At 33.3% G+C, this 23982-nt stretch overlaps 1 protein-coding gene across 1 annotated transcript in view; it reads left to right on the top strand.

Moving 5' to 3' along the window:
* Nucleotides 1-11915: 11915 nt before the first annotated feature.
* Nucleotides 11916-23982, top strand: part of LOC110023327 — a 66243-nt gene continuing 54176 nt past the window's right edge. The window contains exons 1-9 of the mRNA XM_020722674.1: nt 11916-12098; nt 12244-12367; nt 12581-12652; nt 13516-13617; nt 13740-13908; nt 14065-14163; nt 15430-15579; nt 15751-15790; nt 22992-23049. Of these exons, the coding sequence (XP_020578333.1) occupies nt 12012-12098; nt 12244-12367; nt 12581-12652; nt 13516-13617; nt 13740-13908; nt 14065-14163; nt 15430-15579; nt 15751-15790; nt 22992-23049 (901 nt within the window). The 5' untranslated portion in view covers nt 11916-12011. The remainder of the gene's footprint in view (nt 12099-12243; nt 12368-12580; nt 12653-13515; nt 13618-13739; nt 13909-14064; nt 14164-15429; nt 15580-15750; nt 15791-22991; nt 23050-23982) is intronic.

Genomic DNA, 23982 nt, shown 5'->3' on the forward strand with positions numbered 1-23982 from the left:
GATAGGACCAAATTGGGGATTTTAGTCTGTCACTCTAAAATCTCCAATTCTACGCCCGATAATTTTATTTCTCTATTTATTTGCACTCAACTTCCGTGGGTTTTGATCTCCCTGAATCTTAATCTTGGATGTAATTGTAATTTTCACTTTAGTTGTAAAAACTCAACATATTTTAACAAATCAATTGGTCAGATTAAAAGTAAATTAAGATCGAAGTAAAAATATCATCACAACTTCTTTAACATTTTTATGACTCAACCAATTCAAATCATCATTTCACAAATCTCAAAACAATGAGAAAGACAGAGAAAACTACTCAGAACTCATGGGAAAGACACAACAAAACTCGGAATTCATATATAAAAGCAAAGTCATACAAATTATAACAAGTAAATAACACTTATATCTAAGTCCTCCCCAAGCAAACTCCTCGAAGTTCCTCTGAATCTCTTCCTTTCTTTACAACACACAAAATTCCTCTTCAAAGCGGCAAGGAGGAAGAAATCTCTCACTTTTCTTCCACTCTTACAATCTCTCAAAGAATCCCTCACAATTAGACTCTCTACACACTATTGGGGCTCTTGGATGCTGTTCTAACCTTCCAATTCCTTGAACTCTTGAGCCTCTCCTCTCATTTTTGGCCAAAGTCTTCTTTTAAAGATGTGGAAGAGTTTTCCCAAGAGTTGCCTAAGCATCCATCTAAAAATTGTCCACATTTAATGCATCTTTGGAAATAGCCGCTGATCTCGTCGGCGGCGAACGGGGGAGGCCCGGAGGCGCCCGTCGGCGGGCCTTCTAAATTATTTAATTTGGAGTCTTGGGAAATTATCGCCGTCGGCGCCGTTGGGCTCACCGTCAGCGCCCTAGTTCAAATCTTCACATTTTGGTCATTTTCGCTCCAAATTCGTTCTTTTTTGCATCTTTTTGCTCCAATGACTATAATTCATCATAACTACAACAAAACATCAAAAATATTTTTCTTTAAAGTGCAATATCATCAAAAATAATGTAAAATAAGTATGAAAATCTCAACATATTTTCTTTTGGTCACAGCTCCCATGGCCCTTCAGTTGCCCGGTTCACCTGGTTCGATCAACAAGTTATGCTATTATCTTCATTAACCTCTCAACAAACACATCATTCAATTAAAACAGGTACCAAGATATATCATCGACACTTGCAACAAAGCTCTACCAATATACATGAGCGATTTACAACTCGAGATGTTCTCTGACTTTGACTAGTCGGATGATCCGGCTGATCGTAAATCCACGATCGGGTATTGTGTGTTCCTTGGCACAACTCTCATCTCCTGCTATACCAAAAAACAAACAATTGTTGCTCGATCCTCAATCGAAGTAGAATATCATACCTTATCAACCACAACCACCGATATTATTTGGCTAAGGCGACTCCTGCAAAAGTTCAAAGTCCATCTCATCGCTCCAACATAGCTCTGGCTATAGCGAATAACCAAATACATTGTGATCAATGTTCGCTTCATTTGGGACTACATCACAACAAACATATCATCGTTCATCACGAATCAACCACAAACTAGTTGACATATATTTTTAATAAAGCCCTCAAACCCTATAAGATTCAACAATATACAAAACAAGCTGATACTTCCAACACGAACCAGCAACTTGAGGGGCAATAGTATTATATATTACCTTTCGGTTCAATATAAGGCCATCAAGATAATAAATGCCACATGTCTCAATCCTAGCTCTTCTTTTCTTTGTTGTATCGAACTTCACATTTCTATATATACATATCCCTGTTTTAATTATGTAAGGTTGATATTTTACCGGTATAATAATTTGGAGTGGGAAATTTCTCTCTGCTTCTAAAGTTAAAAATTATATGACCCAAGTTGGACTTCAATCATGCTGTATTTATTGTCGCATGAACTTTATTATATCATTCATGCTATAATTACAAAAAAGTGGGCTTTCTTTTTAACTATTAGAAAACAGACCCCCGTAATATTCCTAAGTTATTATTTACAAATATGCCCTTAAAAATATTTTATATAATAATATTAATATTTGGATTGGATAGCTCCACCCACAACTCCATCCCTCCACAAAAAGGCTTACGTTTCCTGCAAGGCTATAACTACTCCGCTGTCATAATTTGGAGGTGGATCGGCATTGACTACTATATTAATATTATTTTCTCATATAAATATAATTTTCTTAGTGGTAGCCAACACCCACCACTCATTTTAAATATTTATATTTTTTAATAAATATAAATTATTGTAGATAAAATAAATAATTAATAGCCAGAGTTAAAATTGTTATTTGAATGATATTAGAATTTATTTATGACTATTTATATCAAATTATAAAATATTAATTTATAAAATTATTGTCATGATAGCGAATATTAGTGGCCCGCAATTGATCTATTTGACTTGCGATGCAGGTCCAGCCAATCAAATTTTTTTTTTGGCTAATTTTATTTTGTGGAAATTATATTTTATATATTATTTTTTTTTATTTTATTTTGGAATATTAGTTGGTGTCACAATGAGTCGTCTCGTTGGCTTAATTCGTGGATGTAAAAATCAAAACGAAACAGTTCAATTGAAAAAAAAAAAAAACTTTGAATTTTAAAATATAATAATTATATTTAGAGCTGCCAAAACGGCTCGTTTTTCGTGAACAGCTCGTTTTTGGCTCGTTTAGAAGTTCCGTGTTCGGCTCGTTCGCTAAGTTAACGAGCTGAACACGAACAACACGAATAAAGATTTGTTTGTTCATGTTCGACTCGTTTTGGCTCGAAATAGTACTAATCAATTATATATATGTATATCTTCGATGAGTAGTATTTTTAAAAAAATTAATTGACTATAAGGCTACAAAGATTTATAATTAATTAAGAAAATAGAATAAAATTTATTAAATTAGATTCAAAAGATGTTTTAATATAAACAATAATTTTTAAATCTTGTCCTAATCCTTAACATCTTATGGCTACGTGATTAGGGTTGTAAAAAAGACTCTTTGTTCGTCAACGACTCGTGTTCGACTGGCTAAGCAAACAAACCAAACGCAAACACACTTTTTGAGCTCGAAATATAAACGAGTCAACACTCCTATTTTTAGTAAACCAATCAAATTAATCTAAAATATTATGCCAAAGTGATTCATTTCAATATTTTATCCAATAGCAATTACAATTAAAACCTATTTTAATTACGATTACTTTTTTTTTCTAAACTTCACAACTTTCTTAATACTAAGAATATGTGTATATATATATATACTTGTGACAACAAAAAAAGATGGAAAATTTACGTAAATATCACTCAATTCCTATGTATTTACGTATCAAATATTTAAACTTTAATTTTTACATGTATGCCACGGCAAAATCATATTATATTGCCCCCTAGAATTTATAATTTCGCTTATAAATAATAAAATCTACTATTTTTTTCTTGTTTAGTTCATACAATTTAAACTTCAATTTTTATATTTATGTCATATCCAGAAAGACAATTACCTCCTAGCATTTATAATTTCTCTGTATAAATAATAGGAGTTTTTTTTTTTTTTTTTTTTAGTTCATGCAATTTAGTAATTTTGCATGCATACACTCAATTCCTATGCATTAAAATATCAAAAAAATTTAAATTCAATTTTTACATGTACGCCATCTTACATATGCAGGGGCAAGATCAGGTTATATCGACGATGGGCTATTGCCCCTTAGAATTTGCAGTTTCTCTATATAAATAGTAAAATTTACAGTTTTCCCCTTATTATATTTTTTTTGGGTCAAATTTCTAAGAAAATATCATAAATTTGATGATTTTATCCACCCTGAAAAATAATATTGGTTTCGCTCCTATGCATATGCAAAAAAAAAGAAGTTATATTTCACCTTTTCGAAGTTAAAAAAAAATATTTTTGCTTTAATATGAAATATTTGGATGGTATAAACATAAAAAATAAAGTTTATCCTAGCAAAAGGTAAAAAATACTTTTGAGGTAACGTGAAATATGAAAAACTATTCGGTCAGGACTCTTAACGTAGAGAATCATTCGGAGTCCAATGAAATCACGTTATGTGGCGGTGATATAAAAAAATAAAATAAAATCTGTCTGGTAACACAAGAGAATGTTCTTCTCGTGTTATTTAGGTGTTATTATGTGTCATTCAAGTGTTATTGATATGTTATTTTGTTATTATAATATCGGAAATATTCTCAGAACACAATAACACCTAAATAACATATAATAACACATGAATAATACATAATAACACGGGGGAATAGTCCCGTGTTGCCTGGTCGATTTTTATTTTTTTATGTCACCGCCACGTGATGTGATTTCATTGGATTCGAACGGTACTCCACGTTAGGAGTCCTGACAGAGTATGTGCTTTATGAAATATATAGATGTCACATATATAAATACATAAAAATTATATGATATGCATGCAAATACCCCTTAACAAAATAAAAATAAAAAAATATTATAACATGAATAAAAGGCAAAAAGATAAGAAATAAAAAGGCATAGCAATAACAAAATCGTTGGAGCATTCAATAGTGGAACTTTTGGCTGAAAACGAAATGCTGCTGCACGAAGAAGGAACGCGTCATTGATGTCGCCATAATAGACTGAGCTAAGCTTATAAGCCCGAGTCTAAACTGTCATTAAATTAATTATGATATAATTTATGATTGATGTGATTTAAAGAAATCATAATTTGGTAGGGTTAGATGCCATATATTAATAATAAATTTGAACCTCTACTTCTCAACGGCTCAACCTACTTGCTTCTCCCAACATACAAGTCATTAATGGTCATAAATGCTGCATGTCCGCACTTGTATTAAGAAAATAAAAGCCATGGGTTGATGTTAAGGCATATAGGGAGATGAAGAAAGCTTAATAGATCTTTCTAATATGGTATGTTTGTTATACATTTAAGAGGGGGCTTTTACATATATATCATACAATTCTCATGTTTATATATATACATATATATATTTATAAGTTGTACCTAAACTTTCGTTTTAATACAAATATTGCATCAAAAATAGTATTGTTGTCACTTTTTAAAAGTAAAATATATATTTTCATGCATAAATTTAATGCACATAAGGGCTGTGTGTGTAAATATGAAAGTTTACGTGTGAGATGTGTGAATAGATAAGAATTATGTGCCATGTATGTCAATTTTGCTACATTTAATTGTCAACCATTAGGTTTTTTTTTTTTTAGGAGATAGGTGAGAGGACCTCATGATTTTTGTATTTAGATGATGTACTTGAGTTATTTGTTGTGGGCCTAAACATGGGTCCGTGCTTACGTGTTTATTCGACGTCATTTAGCACAATCAAATATGCTAAACTTTAATTTTGGTTTTATGACCTATATTTTTACGTATAAAGTCAAAATAATTGTTTTATGAAAATGATTCTAATGATATTCTGGTGAAATAATCATTGAGCAATTAAAGTGAATCTGATCCAAAAAATTTCCCATATTCTTTGTAACACCATAATAAAAATATTGTATAAACCATCAACAATATGAGGTTGCTCCCAAGGCGACGATACGGGGTGTATTTTTGGTTTTAAGATTGTTTTTTATATGTCCTATTTCGGATCCACAAAGCTTTCTAAAATTGTTTAGGACAACACAAGGTCATAATTTAAATTTGTCAACTTTGTTGGGTTTTTGTGTTAATAACTTTGAGATAATATTTGCAATTTGCCTGTTGAAGACTTCACTATTGAGGATGGCAGCCTCACCACAATAGAACAAAATTAGATTATTGACCTAATATTGTCTCAAATAAGTCTCAATTTCTCAATATGGAATGATGTGATATAGCATAATATTTATTGTTGATAAGAATAGGAAATAATTAAAGATAGTTCTGGATGAGCATGGGGATGAGGATGAGGATGAGGATGAGGGTGAGAGCGACCCCTCTCAAGATCAACAGAGTATATATTGATTATCTAGAATCAAATACTTTGAACTATGTAGTCACTAAGAATTTTATAGCTCTGAAAACACTCATGTTGGCTTGCAATATCACATCTTAGTTTTATGAGATACCAATTAAGTCTATTTGTATTTGCATGATATAAATAATATATATATATATATAGTTTATGAATAGAGATCAGAAGTTTTACTTTGGCCATGAAATTTGTTGAAATTATAGTTTGACTTTGATCTATAAAATCTCAATACGCATCAAAAAATTTCCAACATCTGACATGAATCTTGAGGCATGACATGGATATTTTGAGTAAAGTGTTAAAACTTTGATTATGAGTAATCCAGAGCTCCAATTTCAGCAAACTTACAATCAAACTGACCAGCTCGACGGGACGGACCCAATGGTAGTAATATTGTTCCAATCTGAATCAAATGGAGCCCCGATCAAGCATTTAACCAGCTTTTAGAAGCTTTATGGGCACATTTGAAAGATCAAATGGATGTCGAATTTGATGTGCTTACAGTCAAATCAGACATCTCGATAAGACAAATTCAACGAGTCCAAGATAATTCATTTTCAACATCTTTAAGGTCCTCAAATGTTCATTAAATCTTGTACGATAGAATGAATCTCTCTGGACCGACCGATCAAGGTGGTTCATATTCTTGCATTAATTACACCCATAACTTTATAAATAAAACTCTATCCCTCGAATAAAAGGACAATTGGAGGCTTGGGAAAGTGCTTGAAGCTTTGAGATGGAGCTGAGGTCCAACATCACTCATTTCTCCGTCGACTACCTACGATCACCCGCCGACCGCTATCGATCGCTAATGGTCGCTGCCTCTTCCTTGCAACAAGTTCCTCTGCACGTTGAGATTGCAACTTGGGAGACATTGTAACCCTCTACTGCCTGTAAGACAGAACTGTACATGTATTCTCCAATTTATAGTGAATGTTTTCAGCTATGCCAAATCCTGTGTTTTTTTTCCCTTTTCTAGTTGATTTTACTTTTGTAACAATCTTCCACTTAAAAACTTATGGTGTCACCATTAGTTGTTACTCTTCTGAATATGTGCTAAATCTTCTTATCACGCTGAGACGATAATATATTACTCTACCGAAGCAAATTTTCTAATATGCATTAAATCTTATGTCATTTTATATACAATTAATCTGTATAAATATAGATGTTTCCAATTTTTAGTTTAGAATATTAAAAATAAGTTTTTAATCTTTTAACATTATGAGTTTGTAAGACAAATATTATCATCATGTTCGAAAACATTAAATTTGAATAGGATGTCTGAAATTTTGATTAGAAAGCCCTTAACAAGTTTTTTGTTCTATATATATATATATATATATAATGTGCATATTGAGCATTCAAACTCAACTTATTGAAATTGTTTGCCTTATTTTAATAATATATTTGAGCATATTTTCTTTTTCAGAGGTTGACTACAAAAGCAGGATACATATATAAATTTATGTTTTTGCTTAATATCCATGATGGGCCTAAGCACCAATCACAATTATCTATATATTTTAAATCATGATCAATAAATTAGCTTGTAAATAGAGTTAAATTTTTTTAAAATCATTAATATATTTAATTAAATTATTCAATGCAAGCACATATACTATGATTGATCGTGCATCATATTACAATAAAGTTCTTTCCTTTTGGGAACAACGTGATAAGAATTATGAATTTTTTAAGCTTACAGACATAGAATGACATAAGTTAGAGTGCTTAAATACTTTTTCTAAAAGTATTTTATGAGGTTACATGCTTATCTTCAGTCAAGAAAACTCCATTGTCAACTATTTATTTTCGCGGTGTTTGAATCAAATGCATTTGTTGAGGTATATTGCATCCTCTACATTTCATGACAAATATGATTGTAGACATTCAAAATAAATTTGACAAGTATTGGTCGGAATATAATTTATTGGTTTCTTGTGCTGCTATTTTGGATTCAAGATATAAGATTGATTTTTTGGAGTTTAGTTATTTGCCTTTATGAAGATGCATGATATACTCATGCTCAGAAAGTCAATGATTTGTTTTATAATTTGTTTCAGCATATTATAAAAACACCCAACATGAACACGATTCAACATAGATTGATATGCATGACGAATCCAACCTATCTTCACATCGCTCCGACTTTAGTGAAAATGCATTTAAAGAATACTTGAAGTGAAAGTAATGAGAGAGCACGAGTAAGTCATAACTTGATCTTTACTTGATATAGCCTATATTAGATACAGATTTAGATCTTGATATTTTAGCTACTGGAGCAATACTGCTTCTAGATTACCTGAAATGACATCCATGACTAGAGATATTTTATCTATCCCTGTATCAACTATAGCCTCTAGAGATATTTTGTCTATCCCTGTATCAACTATAGCCTCTGAGTCAGTCTTCAGTATGGGCAAAAAAATAATTAATCCGACACGGTGCTCTCTAAACTCAAATATAATTCAAGCATTGACATGTTAGGAAGATTAGTTACGTGCTAAAGGGTTTTCTATAAGTACTTACTCATTAGCTATTTGTGTTTTTATCTAAATTTGTGATATAATTTTGTGTAAAAAAAATGACTAAAATTTATATGCAGGTAGTGAATGTCTATTAGGACCAATTATTGATGATGGAGATGACAACAATGATGAGGAAATTGAAGCTCAAATTTGTAATGCAAATATTGGTTTTTTTTTTTAGTACATGAGAAATAAAATTTTTTTCAATTATTTTTTTTTCATTTAATTTTATCAGTTTGTAATATATTTCCATTTCTATATAAGTTTGAATGCTTGTAAATTCGTGTATGGTTATTTTTAGATGGTGTAATATCTTTTGTTATTGATATCTTTTGTTATTGCAACAAAATTTTTTTTTTTTGGGAACTTATTATTGAACTATTATTATTATAATCAAAATTTTGCATATAAATATGTGGTTATGTTTATGTCATTGAACTTGATTCTCCCTCTTCATTATCTCCTATATGTCACTTTTATTTCATACCCACTATTGTTGTTTTGAAAGTTTCCATCAATGTGATTTACCGTTCATGTTTCCATGGTTACCTTCATTCATTATTTCTCAATCCCTTGATATTTGAATCAAAGAGGAGAAAATTTAGAATTATGATGCATATTTTGTGCTTTTAAGTTTGAATTGAAAATGAATTTCTCCCAGTTTTGAGAATTTTTATCCTTAATGAGCTTAGTTACAATTCTTAAATGATCACAAGGGGGTTTTAATTCTATTTATTTTATATTTGTTCTTTAAATACTTTTTTTAATGTTATGAAACAATTTTAGGCTTTGGAGCTAATTCACTCGATATATCTGTGGTTGTTGCTCATTCATTGGCTAAGAGGAATGCTGGAAGAGCTAAGCCATATATGATGGTGGATTTGAAATAATGATTGTTGCTCTTTCATTAGGAATGCTCTTTCTTCCGCTCTTTCTTTGAATAGAGGTTCCTTCGTACTCTAAAATAGCTTCAACACGATGGTACTCACATTAGTACTTAGAACTATACATGCGGTTGGTACTACTATCGGAGATAAAATTGGTGCTACATGTTTAGCTCATGCTTCAAGTTTCTCCAACCTACCATGTCAGACTAAGGAAAGATTTACATACTCAATTCCCATGTATTATCATATCTAATGATTAAACATAAATTTTAATATACCTGCCACCTTACTTATGCATGAAAAGACATTTTACTTCTCAAATATTAAATAGTAGCATTTGTTATGTGATATGAACGATTTGGTTGGCATAAATGTAAACATGCAAAGCTTGTATTTCTTGTGTCAATACATAGGATTTTTGTGGCATGTATGTAAATGTGCATGCTTACTAAAGTGCCCCCATGTCATACAGTTTAAGAGAATTTTACTCATGAATACTCTGCTTTCCTTCTTCTCATGTTTTCTCTATATCAGCTGCTTAGCAATTGGGGATGTGTCCAACACATGGATTGCAGTTGTAGAAATGACTATAGAGAAGTCCGGAATAGATTGTTGTGTCTGCCTTTCGAGCTTGGATGAAGGAGATCGAATGAGGAAGTTGCTGTGCCGCCTATGTTCATTGGGGCTTCAATCCTAATTTTATGCTTAATTCCTGATTTTTGTCATAAAGTTTTGCATGAAAATGAGTATTTTACTTTTCAGAAGTAAACGATAGTGGTATTTTTTTTATGTTTAGTTAAAGATTTGAATGTTATGTATGTAAATATGAAAGTTTAGGTATTAGTATGTAAATGCATCAGAATTGTTTTGTATGTTTGATTTTGTTTAAGATTTTAATGCATGTGTAGATTATGGATTTCAGATAGATTTGTGTGTTTTTGGAATACATTTGTCTTTTTGAATTTGCTAATTTTGGTGTGATTAACAAATTCAATGTGCTTGGTTTGTTGGATGAGAACTTTAACTGCTCTTTCTTAATGCAACTACCGGAATAATTATTTGATGGCTTTTGGCGATAGATGCTTATTATGAGAAGGCCTCTCTTGCTTCTGATTTTTGAGTGCTTGATTCATGGATTCTTGCAGCTGTGATGTTTTTGTTTCAGCTCGTCTGACCTTGTTGTTTCTGCTGAGAGCTTGAAATCTTGATGTTATGTCTTAGATGCACTTACATGTGATGTGAAGACACTGTTAATTTTTATATCTTGAGAATAAAAGAATTGGTTAATTTTTAATGTTATGGTATGACTCATATATCATATAAGAGACAAATGCTGGAACAAAGCGGTGCATAGTGGAGCGGAGCGGGAGAATCTATGAAATCGGGAGAGTTTCGTTATGTGGGTTGGGGGTGTGGGGGCAACGCCCTGCGGTATGGTATTGAGTAATTTTGTAATTACATATTGTACGTCAGAGTTATATATATATGTTGTTTGTAACCCTATAACCATTGTATTATGTACTTTTTTTTTGGAGTTAAACAAAGCCGCCACTCAGCTGCCGATGACGTAGGCAACTTTGATTAACATCGTTAAATTTCTATATGTTCTTCTGGATTTTATGTCGATTTCTATTTTTCTTCACCCTAATTTCTCAACGTTTAATATCAAACTTATATTGAACAAAATTATGCTTTGATTTTCCTTGTTCAAGACCTGTGATGTCTGATCTGACGTTTAGTGTGGGCGAATTTGACTTTGAGTTATTAATTATAAATCGGGTTGAAGCACGACCCAAGCCCGTTCTGACTAATCAAAGCCGAAATAGGCCCGACCCATGCCAAGCCCGGTTGGCCTTACACACATGTATAATTTACATATCTAAAATGTAAACTTTTCTTTTTTACAAGTATATCACTTAAATTTTCATATCATGTAAAAAAAAGGCCAATTTCAAGCCGAAAAAAAGTTGAAAGTCGTTTTTTCGTGCACAGATAATGATCATGTATGTAAAAATTGAAGTTTAAGTGTTAGATATTTAAATACATTGTAATTAAGTGGTATGTATGTAAATTATCCTCAAGAAAATATCACTCAACAATTTAAACAATATAAAAACAATGCAATTAACGAGAAAAAAAATAAATAAAGAGTCTGAATAGCTAAAGACTAGAAAAATAATGAACAACTAAATATCAAATGTGTAAATATATAGAAAATGATAAATGTATGAATAAAAAAGGGCATAAAAGTGTTATCTAATTAAAGTTAAACACATAATCTTATATTTCTATTTTGAAATGATTTTAATAAATATAGTTTTAATTATAAGATAATATATAAATAAAGACAAGAATTCAAGTGTCTTATGCATGAACATATTAGGATTTATTTGGTATGCATGCAAATAAACCAAAATCGGGCGGTCCGGGTCGATCCAGACCGGTCAACCGGACCGCTCGGCCCAGCCGGCTTCATGCACTCTCCCGCGGAACAGTATTGTGGAGTTTCCGCGCTCGCTGCTCTTCGCTCTTGTATCCCTCTTTTAGCTCGAATCGCCGGAGCTTCTTTGGAGGTTTTCAGGCGGCATCATGGCTTCCGCTTCCAGAGAACTTGTTTTAATTAGCTCACGACTATGCATTTTTTGTTCTCGTTGGATCGTTCTCCTACTTCTTTTGGTATTCCTATTTGCTAAACCCTAGACTTTTTTGTGTTTGTAATCGTCTGATTTTGACGCATATGCTATTTGCTAAAAATATCTGTGAAAATTATCTTTCTATGATAATTGAGTGTATTCTCTTAGTATTTGGTGCTGTCTCGTAGGTTTTGGTGGCTCAGGCGAGCGCAGCTTCGAGGGATATCCGTGGGAGTGGGAAGTCCTCGGTGTTTTCGCTTTTCAATCTGAAAACGAAAAGTAAATTTTGGAGTGAATCTGTGATTCGTACTGGTAACATTTTCTTTTTTTTTTGGTTTAATATGCTTATTGTTGGAATTGTTGATTGAGCAGCAAATGGGCTAGGAATTGAGATATAGATGCTATATGATAGCTTTTTAATTCATGATGGGATGTTTTGGAATCTTATTTTTATTTATTTATTTTTTGCATGGCGGAGCTTTTATTTCACGAAGCATGGGTTTGATGATTATGTGGAATTTTCAGATTTTGATGATTTGGAAGGCTCAGTGCCCTCAGGCCGTGGGAAAATGGAGGCAGCTAACTACACCAAGGCAGGTAATTATCATCTGGTCCGATTTTTTTTTTTTTTCCTTCATTGATTTTAATAGCAAATTTGATTGCTGGTGGGAAGTGCATACTTACATAGCTTGCTAAATCTATTATAACTGCTCTGTTGAAATCATAAGATGATATAGATTAACTATATAAGAGGAGAGACCCTGGTAATTCAAAGGGGCAACTTTTATCAGGCTAACTGCTAGAAAACAAAGGGAAGGCAGAACTTTTTGAATGTAATGCACTCATAGAACTCATTTATATATCTCTAACCTTTTGTGAACAATTACATTGCAGGAAACCTAAAAAACAAGGCTCAGATCTCTTTCACTGAATGTTAATTTATTATGTAGTATTACAAGATTGAAATCAAGAGGTCACACTTCATTTTAAGATATGTACCCATATATTGATTTACTTTTTCCTAAACATTTAGATTAGTAGACAAAGGGAGAACTTGTATATTCATGTCCGGCATGGATTTTAAATTTGTGAGAGTGCTATTGGTTATATGATTTCCTTTTTTTGGTTTCATATGGTTGATTTTAGATTGAAAAATGTTTTGAAAGTGATGATTTACTTTTCACTTATTTGCGCTTGAAATGAAATCACCCCTTTTGTGGAGTTTTGAAGTTTCTTTGGTGTTTCAAATTAATTATGAATCTCTTAATTTGTTCAACCAAATTGTGTGTGTGTATATGCATTTAAGAACCTTTTAAAACCATGATTTGATGGGAGTATGTCTAGTAGTAGTGGTGGTGGGAGGGCACGATTAAAGAGGAGGAAACCAGTGTAAATACTTCTGTTGAGCTTTGGGTACTTTTTCTTATCTTTTTACTGAGAAACTTTCCAATTTTGTTTAGGGAACATTGCAAATTATTTGAAGATATCAGAGGTTGATTCCATATATCTTCCTGTTCCCATCAACTTTATTTTTATAGGATTTGAAGGCAAAGGAAATCATGGTACTTTTCCTTTTTTTGGGCGTTTCTCTTCTAAAATGCTGTCTCTTTATATTGCATTAGTGTTTTTTTTTAATGATATGGAAAATTTTTATATTTCATTATTTAACTGGATTATTTTGCAGAGTTTATGCTGGGTCCAGAAGAGATGTCACAATGGTTTACTAAAATAGATCACATGTTTGAGCATACCCGGATTCCTCCTATCGGAGAAATTCTAACTCCATTTTACAAGACCAGTGTCGAAAAATCCCAGCGTTATCATCTACCTTTAGTCAGTCACGTAAATTACAAGTGATTGTTCCCCTCCCGCAGCTTTATTTGTTTAAGGGAACAGCCTTGCATTTTAAACTCTCACAGTAACAAGAAATATATTTTTTGGTTTTAGTAGAACCCTCTAGACACTATTGTCTAATTAGTTATCCTGATTTCTTTCCACTACTGATGCAGCTTTTCTGTTCATGCCATACAAATGGGAGAGAAGGTTACTTCTGTTTTTGAACAAGCTGTAGCAGCTTTGTCACGAAAGGAAGTTATGTTAGATTCAAGGTAACATGTTAAAAGATACTCTCCTAAAAAAAACTCCTCGATGGATTAAACTTTATCCTTGCTTGTTTCTTTATTATTTCTATGAAATTGCATGCATACTTATATTTGTGCTGTGTTTGGGCCATCTTGCTAAAGCTTTATGAAATAATCACTCTATATTAATACATATATAGATACATACCTACATACATACATACCTACATACATACATACCTACATACATACATACATACATACATACCTATATATATATTTATTTATTTATAAAAACACTTAGGCAATATTATATAATGTCAAAAAGGTGTACAAAAAAAGAGAATTTGAGGATCCCACTAATAAAGAAAAAACTATCACCCATGGGGATCCTCCATCCGGCGTACAACTTACACCAAATTCTCCAAAGATTAGTTACATGTATATCCGAAAAAAACAAAAGTAAAAGCAGAATCCAATGAAGGATGATAGTGAAAAACTAAGAAAACTAAGGCTATGTTCCAAAAAAGAGAAGACATTGAATAGAGACCCAACATTCATTTTTTCACAAGTATAAAGCTTTAGTCTTAGCAATGAAGTCGAACGTTAATTGTGGATTACACCACTAAAACATGGGATACAACCAACAAAAATACAATCCAAGCACGAAATTAGATAGCCAGACAATTTGAAGAGAGCACGAGATGTAAACCCGTCAATAACACCAAAAAAATAAAGAATGTCACCATCAATAACTCCACCATAAAGTGAGATAAAGCCGTCAAAAATACCACCAAAATGCGGAGTGATACCACCAACCAACAAGAGAGCACGGGGTGTAAACCATTCAATAACACCAAGAATATCTATATGTATGTATGTATATTTATGCATATATATATATGTATATATATCTATATGTATGTATGTATGCATATATATCTATATGTATGTATGTTTGTATATATGTATATATATCTATGTATATGCATATATATCTATATATATGTATATATAGATATTGTATGCACATATAACGATCAAATAGATGCATTTAACTTCTAGGTTTTATTACGGAGGAAAATGTACCGTCACAAACTCACAATTGTGCTATTTGTATTGTTCCTCTCCTCTTAGAGCTCCCATTGTATTGCTTGATGCTCATGGACTTGATCCTCTATAATTTGTGTACTAATTGTTATAGTTTTATGACTCATGTTGTATGTCTCCGCGAGGCTGACTTTTGTTCCTTGATGTTTATCTTTTGAATTTCTTTCATGTCCATATTTGCAGAGCAGACGAAGAAGTTTTTTGGCAAGTGGACATTGATAGAATGGGATACATCTTTACAACTCTTATTAATTATCTCAAGATAGACGATGCATACAATATTTTCATACTGAATCCCAATTACAACAACAGAAGACTCCATTATGGCTATCGGTTAGTGTCTAGTATATTTTCAATTATAGTTTAAGACGTGATTTCATTTTGTAACAGACCTGCCAATTCTACTTGGTCCTTTTTTATTGTTTAACCTTAGTTTGGCAACAGTATATTTACTTTTAATAATAATTGTGCTGGAATTAATCTTATCGTTTGGTTTATTTATAGGAGAGGCTTGTCTGAATCGGAGATAAACTTTCTTAAGGAGGTACGTCAATATTGTTCCTGTGCAGCTTGTCTTCCTTGTCTAATGTTCAATATGAAATTTGACATCATTTTCTTAGAGCTATTTATTTAACATTTTTTACTTTAGTTTTATTACCCAATGATGAATTGAATTAGGACGATTACTATTTTTTTGTGTAGTTCCAATTATGTATTAGATAAAATTAATCTTTCCAATGATGCATGGGCGGCATGCTAACCTATATGGACAGAACTGTCTATATCCATTTTTTTTTCTTTTCTGGTTTTAGTGGCAGTCGATTAGTTGAAGCTCAAAACTCTTTACATTTATTTAGAAGGTTTTTTGTGCTGAGATTTGGAATATATTATTTTGTTGACTGTTTGAACTTACTCCATAATCACTAGCGTTATTCTATTGTGGTAAACTTTCTAAATAATCTTTTTAAATTATTTTTCTTTTCAGTTAGTTCGAGCTTAATCAAGTATGATTTGATTGTTTTACTTGTCTATAGAAATATGTGACAAATATTTATTCATTGATAATAGGATACAAGTTCAGAAAAAATGTAGTTAGTCATGAGAACGTTATGATTAATGAGATTCATGCATGATGATAAAAATTTGTTGATGGAAACAACCACCACAAAAAGCCTTTATTCCACTAAGTGAGGTCTGCTACGTGAATCTTTTTTCTCTTTTGTGTCCTATTGAGTGTCATCTTTTCTTTTGATTATAATTAGTTAAGTTTTTATACAACACCCCCAAATCTTTTTAGGTTTACCTTTATCTTTCTTAGCATAGGTCAAATCTATAACATCTACTCTCCTAACATAGTCATCAATTGGTCGACGGTCAATGTGACCAAATCATCTAAGGCGACTATCTCTAATATTGTCTAGCACTGAAGCTACTTTAACCCTTTTTCCTCTATTGTGTCTTACTGAGGGTCCGTTTTGGGGCAGCTTATTTGGAGCGGTGACGTTTTGAAAACGCATCTCACCTGTTTGGGTAAACTGCGTTTTGACAGCTTATGCGTTTTGAAAATGCTGAAAATAGTGTTTTCACACCGCACCTGTCTAGGTACGGTGAAATTTTTTTGGCAGCGGTTTGACTTTTCAAAAAAAATAAAAATTTGTAATAGCCATCGCACCTAGCTTATCAGCAGATTATTTTTAATCAGCTTATCAGTAGATTATTCAATAAGCTGCAGATGCCCCAAACAGACCCTGAGTGTCGTATTTTCATTTAATTCTAATTAATTAAAATCATTTTTATGCAACATGCCCAGTCTTTTTAGGTCCGACTCTTTCTTTCTTAGCATAAGTTAAGATTCTGTTTGGGGCAACTACAACTTCTCAGTTTTTTAGCTGCAGCTGTGTTGCACCAAAAAACAACTACGGGGAAGCAACTGCGGAGAAGCTGACTGTCCGTTTTGTACAACTATGTGAAAACAATTTTGGAGTAGTTGTTTTTGGGAAAATGAACATGCTACCCCTATTTGGTAAAATTGTTTAAAGTAAAACTGTTACAACCACATTTTTTAAACTTCAGAAGCAAATATTTGTGAAATTTTTTTGTCGGACAAGATTTAAGTTAAATCCCACTCCAATATGTTACCAGACAACCCCTAAACCATAAGGATGGTTAACAAACATCAATGAAAGTGTTATTTTTGTGTTTTAGAGATTAAATTGTTATATACAACCAAATATAAACATATAAATTCAAGATTATTAAGCGTATGCATGTAAATCCTTCAATAATACTATCTAAAATGATAGTCATTAGTGTATTATCATCTTTTTACCATTCAATCATGCATAGAAATGTGCATAAAAATGTAAAACTAGCATTTGCATCTCATGCAAGCAAACCAAATAACTTAAATAATACAAAACATTTAAAATTAAAATGACAAATAACAACTAAAAAGCAACAATCAACCTAAAAATTTCTTAAAATACCAGGTTTGATATAAGTAACAAGGCTAAAATCTGCAAGCTTGATAGGAGAAGATGACGAATTGGTAACCAAAAGAATGTTCTCTGGCTTCAGATCCTGATGAACAATTCCAGTATCATGGCAGTCCGTCACCACCTTCATAAGATCACGGAGTAGGACTGCCATCTCCCGCTCCATGAACAGGCCGTGCTTCTCAAGATGGTGAAATAGTTCCCCTCTAGTACATAACTCCATAACCAAATGCACATAATCCTCTTCTTCGTACACAACCTTGCAGTCCACCACATCAGGGTGGTCGGAGAGCCTCGCCCTGACCTCGATCTCCAGCTTAAAGCTTCAACATTTTTGTGGGAGACGAGCCGGTTGTTGGCGATGGATTTGCAAGCAAGTTCCTTGTCGGTGACGATCGCTACCCCTTTGACGACGCTGGAGTAGATCGACTCCATTGGGTTGTCGTCGGGATGGATTCAGAGTTGCGGGGGAAGATGAGACGCTGAGGTTGAGGGTACCCAGATAATACTTACGCGAACTAATACGGGCCGCGTGGTTGATCCCTGCACACCGCTTTTTCATTAAAATGCCAAAACTGTCGCCGTGCGTGTTGTCGCTGCCGCCTCAAACGGTGCAGAAATGCATCTGCGTGTTGCGCTGCGCTTCCACAGTTGCCCCAAACGAGCCCTAAATCTGTAACATCTACTTTCCTGATAGAGTCATCAAATGGTCGACGGTCAATGTGACCAAACCATCTAAAGCGACTCTCTGATATTGTGGCTCGGGAGCTTACCGTCCGTTGTACTGTAGCAGTTACAATACTGCAGACGTGGTTACTGTAGCTGTTATGTACTGTAGCAGTTACATTACCGCGAATGCAGTTACTGTAGCTGCTACAGTAATCACAGACCTCCCTTTCTTGATGATTTCCCATTATAGTTCCTTCTCTACTTCTGTCATATTCCTCTCGTTGCCTATTATATCTCTTACCTATCCTAGTCTGCCTATTTTTGCTACTAATTCCCTCTTTATATAGGCATTATTTTCTGATGTTAGGAATGAGCTTTATGAGTACAGATTCCTGAGTGCTACCTTAGAGGACTTATTCCCCTCCAGGGGTTGTACATGACAACAAGAAGATGCTCTGGCTGTAACTCATCCGAGGTGGTAACCGTCTGCAAAGGTCTGGGTAGTGCTTTGGCTGTAGCCCGACCCTGACGAAACATTTATCCTTCCGCAGCCCACTTCGGGCCCACTTTCAGCAGCCGCAAACGACTTGACCTTGTTGCTTTCTTCATTTCTTGCTGCTGTTTGACGTTTCATGCAACTATCCTGCTGCTACCAGTGTGCAAGCACCCTCCCTGCTGCTATTTGACGCTTCCAACAGTTGTGCTGTTGCTGCCAGCCCCGTCGACATCTTCCTCACTGTTGTTTGGCACTTTCCTTAGCTGCTCCTGCACCTTCACCCTCACCCTCCAACAACCACAACCCCTCCCCTAAAGCCGCCAACCACATTGCAGTCTTCTTTCAACAACCGCAACCATCTCTCAGCGATTGTCCTTCCCTCCTGCTACCTCATCTCAACCAAAGCCCCTCACCTAAAGCTGCTAGCAACCTTTCAACCTTCATTCAACAACCACAACTATTTTCCATTAGCAGCCAACCCACCATCTAGTCGCCTCCGGCCTCGTTTTCACCCGCGAATATCTTTTACTGTTTATGTTGTTTGTGTTTGCTTGTCGTTACTTTCTGCTTTTTCAAGTATCATGTTTGTAATGTGTTTGAAATTCAGAAAAAATAATTTGTGTTTTTAATGTGGTTTGGGTTTCCTCCACCATCATATTGTCTGCCACTGGAGCTACTCCAACCCTTTCACGGGTATATTCATTTTTCATTTTGTCTCTAATTGTAATACCACTCATCCACCTGTGGCATTCTCATCTCAACAACAATTAATTTTATGCTTCTCTTTTATTTTCCATTATTTTGGCGCCATAAAGCATTGTAAGTTTCCATTATCTTCTAAAAAATTTTCTTTAAATCTAAGCAGTGCTTTTCTATCACACAATAAACCCGATGCATTTCTCTACTTCAACCATCCAACAAGACGTCTACTTTCCATCACTTTTAACAATAGGGTCAAGATGATTAAAATTTTCACTACTTTTAATGATTTGATCACCGATTATTACAAACCCGTCACTAGATCTCCTATTACTAAAAAGAAATTCTATATATTCTGTTTTATATATACTCAACCAAAAGACTTTAGACTATATAAAGTTGATCTCCTTAATCCAAAATTTCCTTGTACTCTCTCTCTAGTCTTGTCCACAAGAAAGGATATCAACAGCAAAAGGCATACAACAAGGTGCGTTTTCCGATAAATGTCCAGCAAGAACACCCATAACTAAATAATAAAGATATGGTCTTAAAGGCCGATCCTTGATGCAGTCCAACTGAAATAGGAAAATACTTGTCAATCCTAATTGTGTTCGAACACAAGTGACAACTCTAGCATATATATCTGTAATGGTTTGAATAAAAACATTATCAACACCTTTATTTTATATAACTCTTCAAAGTATTTCTTTTAGAACTTTATTATAAGCTTTTTCTAATTCAACAAAAAGTCATATGTTTGTCTTCACACTTTCTCTATACTTTTCCATTAAACCTCTCAATAAATGTATAGCTTCCATGGTAGACTTGTCTGGCATGAATTCAAGCTGATTTTGAAAAATTTTCGTATCATGTCAAAACCTATGTTTATTTACTCTCTCCCATAATTTTATTGTATGACACATTAATTTAATTTCTTTCTAATTTGAACACCCTTGTGCATCTGTTTTATTCTTAAAAATTGAATTTAATTGACTCTTTCTCCATTCATTATGTATTTTTCAGTTTTTAAAATAACATTAAAAAGTTTGACAAGCTTAAAAAAAATTCTCAGATCTTCTAAACATTTTCACCCTTCTATTAAAATACCATTAGGTCCTATTGCTTTTTCATACATTATTTTCCTTAAATCCTATTCAACTTTTATTTTTCTAATGCGACGGTGGAAATAAAAATTTTTGTTTTTATTTCATTATTAAGATCACTGAAATCCGTCTTATTTTCTCAATCTTCATAAAAAAGTTTGTCAAAATATCTCTTGTTTATGTTGAACATTCTCATATATGAAAATACCTTTTGATTTCCATCGTTGTACAATTTTTGAGATTCATGCATAATGATAAAAAATTATTAATGAAATGATAAAATTTTAGATCATCTTGATTTAGTTCAAATTAAAATTTGTGAACCCAATTTTTATTTAACAGGGCCGGATGGATTCTATTTAACTATGAAAAACTTTGAAAGCTTTTTTTTAATTTCTGTTTATTACTTCTGTTTCTCCTCTCTTAACCATCACTATTTGTTCTTATGCGGTTAGTTAGATCGTTTGCTCCTTCTTTATACAAGAAGGCTTCGATTTTTGAGACTTGTGGGTTTTTATAAGAACCTGCATCTTCTTATTCCATCTCTTTAGAGTCTCTCTACATGCATAAATCTAGGCTCTCTCGTCCAATTATGAGTTTAAGGAAGAATGCAATCAATTTCAAAGAAAGAAAATAGTCAATAAGGAGATTTTTTTTCCTTTAACTTTGCCAATTTGATATCCTAGCCAATATTATAAACTAAACCCTAGCCATATCCTTCTCCTTTTCTCTATCAACTTTCTACCATTATATCCAACTAAAATCAATTTTTCCACCCCAACTTTCTAATATTGGCTGTGCCCAATGGCAAAGCTTCCCACTCGTGTAAACTCCCACCAAGAAAGCCAAATGACCCTTTTTGTCCCACTGCTTAACTTCTCCCTCCCACTTCATAAAAAATCCAAAACTTAGACTCCTCGTACATGCATCTGGAAGCACTTTAGGCACATCAGTGAATTGCAATTCTGGATAATCCTCCCCTAGGGATTCCATAAGTCTGATTTTACGCGTCTCTAGATTTCTCTCAAAAAGAAGAAACACACTGTTTTCCTTGCCTAATACTTAACTCTTCTTTCCTTTCAATGGTCTCTCTTCAATTCTCTTCCATATCTATAGTGCATTCAAGAAAAAGGATAACTAATGCAATTACAAATTGAAGGATGAAGAAGCTCCGAAGGAAATCAACATATATCAACAAGGCTTCCACGGTGGCTTTTTGCACGTGCCTGGAATTTCGCTAGGAACACTTAAAGCTATGTTAAAAAGGAAAACAAGTAAAAAAATGCTGCTCTGTTAAAATACTACTTCTTTGAATGAATAATTTGTTTACTAGATGATGTTGAATTTTTGTCATTCTTCTGGAGTCTAGGTATGTAATATATGCATTTGACTTTGAAATACATATGTGAGAGCCATTGCTCATCAGAAACTTTGGCTTGATGCACATCTCAGACAATTGTTCTATACTGCCAGTTATTACTTCCTAGTGGGTACTCGTTTTGGGCTGGGTACATGAGCGTCTTTATGTTTGATTGATTTTCTCTATCTGATTCCCTTGCTCATATTGGACTGTTCCTTTTTCCAATTTTCTTTGTTTTAACTTTAAATAATAAGCTGTCCATTTGTAACATTTTTTTGTTCGTTATTGTTTAGTTGACACAATAGATTTTTTGTTGAGATTTACCCTAGGTGTTTATTCAATCTAGATACATTTTAATTCTAGTGTTATTTTTCTCAATGTCTTTGTTTTCATTGTTTTTTTTTCAGCAATATTTATTCCATTCTTATTATGGCATGCTTATTACTTCTTTTTAGAATGTGAATGGTATGAAAAACTAAGAAATTTAATCTTTTTGGGTTAAACCACTAAATTCATTTGCTTCAAAAGAAATATTAAGAATGGGAAAAGGTGAAAGATTCATTTTTTCAAAGATCCGCTTCACTCTTGACCTACTTGTACATAAAAGTTTTCCAATTATCCTTGTAGAATATAGAAAATTTTTGACAGCAAATAGAGGCATTTGGATGCATGGCTCTGAAGGAATTGACGCTTCTATCTCAGAGGGCCCCAAAGCATTGAGAAAATAAGTGAAAGCTTTTTATGCTTGTTTATAAGAACCAAACTTCTTTTAGAATAGAGCGTCACTATAAATTTATTAAGAAGTACTTATTTATTTTTTTTTATCAATTGATTCCAATAAGTTTGTTTTAGGTTCTCATATCTGTTTTTTTTAATGTTTTTTCTCTATCATTTTGGTGGTAAAAGTATCTTTTATTCTCTAGAATAAGACACTGCAGGCCAAAATTCTTCAGTCAGAGCATGTTACAGGGCCGACTCTTGGTAAGTGGCAGCATGCCTTATGCCTCCTGTCATTCTGTTTTTGATTTTTTTTTCCCGTTTTTATCAAGTATACTAGTCCATTAATTCCTATGTAATTAGTACCAAGCTTACGACAAATTTTATGTTTGAAGTTTAAACCCTGAACAGACCTATTAAATGAGTAATCTTTTATTTCAGTAGACTTATTTTAGGTGCTTTTGATTAAACTATTTTTTTGTATCAACTTTAGTCAACACTGCTGCTTATACTAAAATTTGTCTCCCCATTTGCTAGTGGTAACAACGTTCAACTTTTTTCATTTCAAGGCAGTGTTTTATTTACTAAGGCAAGCATGTAACTTGTGTTGCACATCTTTTCTTCACCATATGCTTGATTTTATGTGGCTTGGCTTTTACAAATGCTGCTGTTTAGTATGGAATTATGCGGCTAAACACCCTTTTTAAATTTTATTTTAGAGAATAAAAATCTTTTAGGAAAGCTGCTTTAGGCCCTTCCTGCTAGAGCCGAAACTCCTCCTTGCCAGAGCTTGGCAAGCTTCTAGAGCCGAAACTCCTTTTGGCCCTAGACCTCCTTTCAGCACCAGACTTCCTTTTAACGCCAGACCTCCTTCCTTGCAGGACAGCCGAAACCTCTTCAATCGGGTTTTCGCGACCCTTACTCTATTTTTTTCCTGCAGTAGAAAAATCTCCCTGCTGTAGGCCCCTCTACCACTGGATTCAATCTGCAGCTTGATATCTTCTTGCTACAGCCCTTCTCCTCCGGTAGAAGCATCTTTCAGGAGCCAACAGAAGTACCGGTAGCACTGGCCACAGCTAGCAGAAACAGAAGCAACAACTGTGATCAATTTCAAACCAGCAACTATAAGCAATGCTAAATACGCGTAGTGATGATGACAAAGTACGAGATGAAGAGTGGTAGGTTTTACTTCAGAGG

Source organism: Phalaenopsis equestris, unplaced genomic scaffold (assembly GCF_001263595.1).
Source record: "Phalaenopsis equestris unplaced genomic scaffold, ASM126359v1 Scaffold000224, whole genome shotgun sequence".
In the NCBI taxonomy this organism is placed as follows: domain Eukaryota; kingdom Viridiplantae; phylum Streptophyta; class Magnoliopsida; order Asparagales; family Orchidaceae; genus Phalaenopsis; species Phalaenopsis equestris.